Source organism: Condylura cristata, unplaced genomic scaffold, assembly GCF_000260355.1.
Source record: "Condylura cristata isolate star-nosed mole 26May11 unplaced genomic scaffold, ConCri1.0 scaffold00017, whole genome shotgun sequence".
NCBI lineage: Eukaryota > Metazoa > Chordata > Mammalia > Eulipotyphla > Talpidae > Condylura > Condylura cristata.
This window is the reverse complement of record NW_004567118.1, coordinates 2,000,218-2,007,826: the sequence shown is the minus strand read 5'-3', so window position 1 is coordinate 2,007,826 and position 7,609 is coordinate 2,000,218. Positions and strand designations below refer to the sequence as shown.

At 59.0% G+C, this 7,609-nt stretch overlaps 1 protein-coding gene across 4 annotated transcripts in view; it reads right to left on the bottom strand.

Moving 5' to 3' along the window:
- Positions 1 to 7,609, bottom strand: part of HDAC5 (histone deacetylase 5) — a 35,246-nt gene that overhangs the window by 15,719 nt on the left and 11,918 nt on the right. The window contains exon 3 of one of the 4 annotated variants that reach the window (XM_012726386.1): positions 7,163 to 7,237. The exons of 1 other annotated variant lie outside the window; for it this stretch is intronic. In XM_012726386.1, coding sequence (XP_012581840.1) covers positions 7,163 to 7,237 — 75 coding nt within the window. Of the gene's footprint in view, positions 1 to 7,162; positions 7,314 to 7,609 lie in introns of those variants that run through there. 2 more of the 4 variants (XM_012726387.1, XM_012726385.1) reach the window with 2 other exon arrangements.

The window sequence follows — 7,609 nt, the reverse complement described above, 5'->3', positions numbered from 1 at the left end:
AGGAGCACTGTGAGGAACAGCGCTGTAAGGAGGAGGAGCGCCGTAGGAGGGGTGCCGTGAGGAGGGGCGCCGTGAGGAGGAGCACTGTGAGGAGCTGCGAGAGGCCACACTCAGCAATCACAAGCACAGGGAAGACAGAGGGTCCACCCAGCTCCACACTCTCCTGGAAACTCAGACCTCGCCCCTGGGAGCGGTCTTGGGAAGCCCTGATCTGCAGGGCGGAACACGATGGCTCCGGTGCGGGGGCTGGGCGGCAGCGCCTTCAGCGTCCAGCCTTTGCAACAGGTCTACACACACTCAGCTCCGGCTCAAAAGAGATCCCCCGCCCTCCCCTACTCACAGGCTCGGCTGGAGAGTAGTGACACCTTTGTGACACTTCCTTCCCACCCAGCTGGCTTCCCTCCTCACCAAGCCCCATCAGCCCTATGTAGAGTCTCTTCACAGATTTTTTTGCACAGCACAACCAAGGATAATCCGGCTCCTGGGGGAAGATGCTTCAGCTGCTGATGGGGCAACCACCGGGATGACTGCCAGCATAGCTGAGACCGGAGAGAGTGTCCTGGCAAGGCGACGCTGCCCCCAAGCTGACAAGCAACAGGACTTATGGGCGTTAAGGGCTCAAAAAATAACGCCCCCTCCCCCAAGATCTAGCGTAGTTTTTGGCCAAGAGCAAGCAAGGCCAAGCTTTCCTTCTGCTCTGCACATGTCAAAGCCGTGCCCAGAACCAAGCCCTCTCTTGGAGGAGTCACCGACTCCAGAATTCTCGTGACCCAACCCAGGCGGCAGGGAAACAGCACCTTTAGCGCCTCCCAAGACGCCCAGGAAGAAGGGGGCAGTGGTGCATGGACCTGCCCTGCCCACCCAAGAAAGAATCTGCACTTCACTCTAACAAGAAGGCGCTCCCAGGAACCCCCCTCACAGAAGGCTGGGGGAGCCCCCCAGAGACCCAGGGAGCACGCAGTATGAGGGAGGGAGCAGTAAGCTGTTTGGGATATCAGCACAAGGTAAAAGCGGCCCTCAGGTCTGAGGGAAGAGGGGCAAGGGCCTTGGGGGTCATCTGTTCTGACCCCCTCTCCACAGAAAGCCAAGCCTCTTGGAGCGAGTGGCAACTCCAGCAGCGAGCAGCAGTAAATGGGGTCAGGAATCCTGACTCCCAGCTCAGGCAGATTCCCTCTGCTCCAGTGGGGGACCCCAAAGGGCTCAGCCCTGCGTAGCCAGCCCCCCTGGGGCACACCCCACCAAGAGCATGGCATCTTCTGCCAGCACCCAGCACTTGGGACTCCTGGCCAGGGCACTCGGCAACTGTCTTCAACGTCTAATGACCCGACTCTGCCCCTCCAGAGAGTGGGGGAGGTCCCTGTCCCATCCTTGGCCTTGAGGGACTATGGAAAGGGGCAGGAACAGCATTTCACACTCCTCCCGTGCCAGCGATGACCCCTCGCCACCAGGGACAGTTTCCCATGGTCTATTTCTGTGTCTTGCATGACTGGTGAGGCTGATTTAGGCTCAACAGGTTCTGCCACAATTCAGAAAGTATTTCCACATGCGCAAGCTGAGATGACTCTCATCCAGTCATTTTCACAACGCCGCAGTAACGCAAGGAAGCACACATCACGTAACAGTCAAGAGCAACAGCTCTAGCGTAAGAGGACGCCAGGTCCAAGAAGGCGCCGCCGCTTCCTGCGGCGGGGCCCGGAGCACCTCTCTGCGCCTGTGTGGGCCCTGTAAAATGGGGGTGAGAGTAGCACGCAGCGCCCGGAGCTGCTGGGCCTGGGAGCCATAGGTGCAGGGTGCTGGCACAGGGCCGGAGGCGCCGCCGGCCAGAGCTGTCATTACTGGCTCCGGGTCTGCTTTGTGCCCTGGACCCCCACCGCCTTGGCAGCGAGGTGAAGCCTTTGAGCTACTTCTCAGGATGTTGCTGAAGCGAACAACATAGAATACTGAGAACTACAGGGGGCCAAGTTCACACCCCGCCTGAATTCTAAGGAGGCAGGCTCAGACTCTGCCAGAGTGAAGCTTTAGCTTTTGCGTTGCAGACTGTCCCAAGGTCGCTCTGAGGTCCAATCCCAGTCAGAGCCCTTCCCCAGGGGCCCCACAGCCCCAGCAGGCCGCTGGATCCCAAAGTTGGGGGCGGAACCTCCGGAACAGCCCCTGACCCACACAGCACTTCAACTGTCTGCCCTGTGTCACCACCTCTAGGAAGAGTCAGCCCGTCCTCTGGGCCAGGCTCACAGCAGCGGGGTCCCCCACCTCCCCCACCCTTCCAAAGCATTGCCCCGTGCAGACAAGCACTCGTTTTGATCCCTGCTCTCGACCCGTCATCCCAGGCAGTCAGAGAGGCCTCCCTGACATCTGCCCCTGTTAGGCCAGCTGCAGCCCAGCCTCTCCCTGGACTATACCACATCTCCAGGATTCTAGAAACCCTAAGCCCTTCTTTTCTCAAGACAGACATAACTGACTACTGCAAGGGCCTGCAGACCAGCAAATCAACTCCCCAGGTGACAGGGGAGAAAAGTGAGGCCAGAACTAGAAGAGATTTGTCTGATCACCTGAAAAGAAGGTGAAGGCACCAGAGCTTAACTTGGGTCTTAACACGGGTCTCCCGCTAAAAACCAGAAGAAACCCCAAAATTCTCTGGACATTTTTTAAGATTTATTTATGCATACAAGGACTGGGGTCCAGGCCAGAGGTGCAGGGGGTAAGAAAATTCACCAGTGGGAAACAAAACAGGCAGATTACTGAAACACACTGCTGAGGGTGCAGCAGGTGAGACAGGAGAGGTCTGCTCCCTGGCAGGGGAGCGAATTCTTGTTGCAGTGGCTGCAGATAGCTTCACAGTGCTGTGCTTTAACCCACTGCACTGCCAGGGAGAGCCTACTCCAGAATTTAATGAGGCACAGGGAGGAAACAAACTCTGTATTAAAGATCTCAGGGTCTACAGTGGGGTACCTGGTTGGCCCCCAGAACACCAGAATCTGGAAACACAGGGGAAAGGGGAACAAGTACACAGAACCCTAAGAAACCTTGAGGCAGACTTTGACACTGGGAGGTACAGACAGCTGGAAGTCACAAAGCCCTTTTCACTGATGAGTGGTCGCTGAACTTGGGATATTATCTGATGAGACAGACTCACTTCCTCCCTGACCAGCCATTTCCAGGAACCACTCAGGCACCAAACTGGAAGCAATTAAAAGGCACACTAACCACGCAGTCTGCAGCTGTCGCTGGAACACGTCTGCTCCACACCTGGGCTGGAGGGCAGGCGCCCTCCAAGCACAACCCAGCCCTGAGTGTTCAGCACAGCCCCCTGCCCACCTGGCACTAGCCCTGCTGGGGAATATATACCCGCTGCCCCGCATCCCAGCATCCTCTACCGCCAGACCACCTGGTTGCTGGGAGCTGGACTTGCCTGGGACCAGGGCAAAAGCCTCCCTCCGTCCGCAGTAGGTCCGTCCCCCAGAAGTCCCACAGCCTATCCACTGAGGTCTTCTACCCGATGGGCAGGCGGCAAGGCCTCTGACCCCTGTCCACACAGCCCTTACTCCAAGCCAGGCCAGAGTCTACTCACAGCAAGATCAACTGAGGTACTAAAATGCTGATTCCTGGGCTGCCTCACAGAATCCAAACTTTGTTTTTAGGGGGTAGGAAGGCTTTGGGTAAGACGGTATTATTGCAACTGAAAGAGAATCATGCTCTCAAGTGTCCCAGGCTGGCTGCACTCACTTGTGCTGCCAACCTGACAGCTGTTACAGCTGTGTGTGTGGACACAGTTAATCTGATTTCCTGTCTGGCAGCTGTGTAGCAGGGAAGGGACAGCTGAGGGTCTCAAAAACAAGAAGATGGGATGAGGTAAGAGAGGGGGGCAGGCAGGCTGTCTGTATGGGATGGGGTGTTCAACTTTGTTCCTGAGCCCCCTTTTCCCCTTGGGCCAGAATCCCCACAGGGAGACAGCTGACCAAGTGATCGCCAGTATTTATAGAAAACAAAGCCTCCTCTCAGGAGACCCTGAGGCCAGACTGGTCTGAGCCTCCAGGAGCACAGGCTTTGGAGCCACAGAGCCTGTGAAACAAGGCTGGACAGATCCTGTACTACACAAAGGCACCCATCAGAAGGGGTGGGTTGGGGGCCGAAATCTAGGCCACATCCCAATTACTGAACCACAGACTCTGGTATGAGAAAAGGGATCATTTTTGAAAGGCGTATACAAAGGAAATGTTGGGCAGGTCAGGAGTGGCCACACACGGAATTCTGATTCTCAGTCCAGCTGCCACTTACATGGTGACCACGGACAAGTTCCTTAAACTCTGATCCTTCTCAGTTGTAAAACACGGCTGTTTCTGTCCTCCCAAGAGAGAAGGTAAGGATGCCTGATGCCTTGCAATTGGCTCACTGTAACACTAGTCCCCTTCCCAGGAGTCTTGCCCTTCCTATCTTCCAGCCCTGCACCTACAGACCCCCTGCCCCCGACAAAGCAAGCTTAGAACAGGCTGAAAAACGTGAAGAATGTCCAGGGAAAATCCCAATACCAAGCCCAAGTCCCTTGGCGCTTCCCCAAATCCACCGCACCCCTCTCTGGCACAGCGGGACTCAGAACCTCCCTCTCTGGGGACAGTCTCCCATCCACGCCTGCTCACGTATCCTGCGCTTGGCCAGGCATCAGCTCTGCCCAGTGCAGGCAAGAGGGGACTCCAGGGCCCGCAGAGGGGAGGCAGGGATTTCCCGGCCATGTGTCCTGGGGAAGCCCACACTGAGTTCATGTTCCCGGTTCCCGGAAACGAGACCAGGGCTGGACAAGGAGTTGCCCACTGTGCACTGGGTTGCTGTGGGGGAGCCAGGCAGGACCCCCATTCCTCAAGGAAGACCTCTGCTCACATCAACAGAAGCTGGTTTGTCCCAAACAAACCAAGCAGACACAGTCAAGAGTACCCTCACCTGACCTGGTGCCAAGGCCCTGGCGGGCCTGCTGGGGCCACTCACATTGCCATCTCCAAATGCCAAGCCCCAGAACAGAGCACAGGAGTCCTGCCCTCAGGCCTGGGCGCCAGCCCCCTCCGGCAACACTCGTTCGTCCATGAGCCAGGCACTGTGCCAAGTGCTGGGGGACAGCAGTGAACTGGGCAAGGGCGACCCCCAAAGTGGGGTTCAAAGACTTGCTGCTAGAGTAAGCAGAGTCCAGGCAGAAAACACCCACCCTGGAAAGCCCCTTCCCCAGTCCATGGGGCTGGGGAGGCCAGTGGCCGCAGCACCCAGCCTTTCCCTGCACACCTGCTTTTACAGCGGGTGGGGGTGACCGGCAGCAGGCCGCCTGAGCCCTCATGGCTGTGTTTATCTGGGGTGGATTTTTTTTAACCCAAAGGTTAAAGTGTTTCTATTTGAAACATCTATTTACATTCCAGAGTCCAAAAAAAAAAAAAAAAAACAAGGCAGCGAGCTCCAGGCCTATATCTGTCCCCAGCCGCGTCACAGACACAGCATCAGAGCTGCGCAGGGGGAACATTCTTAGCCTCTCCCGGAGCTGCCGAGGTGACTCACACCTCCCTCCTGCCAGCATGGACCACGCCACCGCACAGGCTAGGTTGAGGAGGGAAGGAGAAAGAGACTCCTGGAAAAGGAGTGGACAGACCGGGGTCCAGGGAGGCGCTGGCTGGGGGAGGTCTGCACAGGGGCCTTCGGGAGGGGATGGGGAGAGCAGGCGCCAGTTTGCAAAGTTCCAGTGATCTAACTAAAAAGCAGGTGAGAGAACAAGTTGAGGAGGAAATCTCAGGCCAACGACCAGAGGCTGCCGGGAGGCAAGGGACAGTGGGCACAGGGTAGGGTGGGTGGACGGATGTGGCGCGGGCCGCAGGAGTACCAGGCGGGCGCACGCACTCGCCCCTCCGCTTTCCAAGTGCCCATCGGCTGTCAGCAGGCAGCGCCTCTAGCTGGAGCTGCAGATAAGCCGACCGGGCTGGCCCAGCCCCCTATGTTGTGCCCTCCCCACGGACAGGTGGGCACTCTGCAGGGCGGGCCCCAGCAGCCTGCATGGGCACCCCACCGGCTGGTCCCCTCTGCTAAGAGATGGGCATCCCAGCACAAGCAGATGGCAGACCTTGTTCCAAGGGTTTTCCAAAACATCCACTCCCTGACACATCCCCGTCCAGCTGCAACCTTATCCCTGGATGGCACGGAGCCAAACCAGTACCTGTGTAGGCACACAGCTCCCACGGCTTCCAGTTTAGGGCTTGGGACCCACACCCACGCATCCAGAGGCCAAGACTCCCTGTGCACACAGACACAGACACCCACACCCGGGTGCCAAACCACTGCCAGGAGGGGCCAAGCGGGCACAGGTCCAGCAGGCCCCTCCCCAGAGGAAGCATCTTGTGGTGCCGGCCCGGTGGGGAAACTGTGCCAGAAAGGTTGGATGCTGCCAACAGGTTCCTGGGAGAGAGGGAGGGAGCGGCCCAGCTCAGGGGGGCCCCACCCCCAGCCAAGGGCCAGAAAAGTTCCTGCTAAGAAGGTAGCAGGGTTAGGAGGTCCTCAGGCCACATGAGCCAGAGTGGCACCCCTTCACTCTAGCCAGGTGGGTACACACCAAGGCCTGGGGGAAGGAGTTACGGGAGAGCCAGGGGCTAAAGCGGCCAAGACCCCTGACACCCTGGGCACCAGCCTCTGCCAACTCTAGCACAAGCATAAACCTCCTCCCCAGCCGTCTGTTCTCAAGGGACTGCTGACGGGGACCTGCAGAAATCACTGCTCTCCACCTTCTGTCCCCCAGCACCCGGCCTGAGGAGCTGGGGAGCCTTCATTCCTGTGGACACTCCAGCTACGGCTTCTACCCCGGCCCAGACCTGGGGAGCAATCTGATGGCAGGTCACTGACCCACTTCCTCCCCTCTGACTGCGGTGCCAACTAGGCCAGGATCCTCTAGTAGTCCACAGCCCCCAGCAGCTGATACCAGCCCAGCCGTAGATGCAGGGGGAGGCGGCTGGGGGGCATGGCCGGAGGGCAGGTTCTGGGCCGGGCAGGCCCGGGAAGCCCACCTCAGGGCGCGAGACTCCCCGTCCACCCACGTCCTCCACAAATTCACTCAGGACCCTGTCTGAGTGAGATCCGAAGCCAAATGCCCAGTCCAGGGGTAAGGCTGTCGGGAGGGGGCAGGCTGGGACGCTGCAGCACTTACCTGCCACAGGGATGCCATGTAGAGGGGTCCGCGGCAGGATTTCCAAGGACGGCTCCCGGCTTGACATCCCATCTGCTGAGAAACAGGATTCCGTCTCATAGATGGTCTGCAGCATCTCCACAAGCCCCTGGGCCTTGGGCACCAGCAGCATGCCAGGGAGGGGCCGCCTGAGGCGGGAAGTCAGCCAAAGGAAAGGTGGTCGGGTGGGGCGCTGGCTGCTCGGGGCTCCCTCAGGCCACTGTGGCTGGGGCCGGAGCAGTGGGGAGATGCCTCATCCGGCCTGGCCACACTAGGCTCCTGGCAGCAGCGAGTCGGCAGAGAGGCCCAGGAGCTGCCCGCTCTCCTCTAGAGGGGCATTGGACCTGCGACCAGCGCCCTCCCCAGCTCTCAGGAGCCGGGCTGTGGCCGAGAGCTGGGGACAGGAAGGGGAGCTCAGCAGGCAGGCGG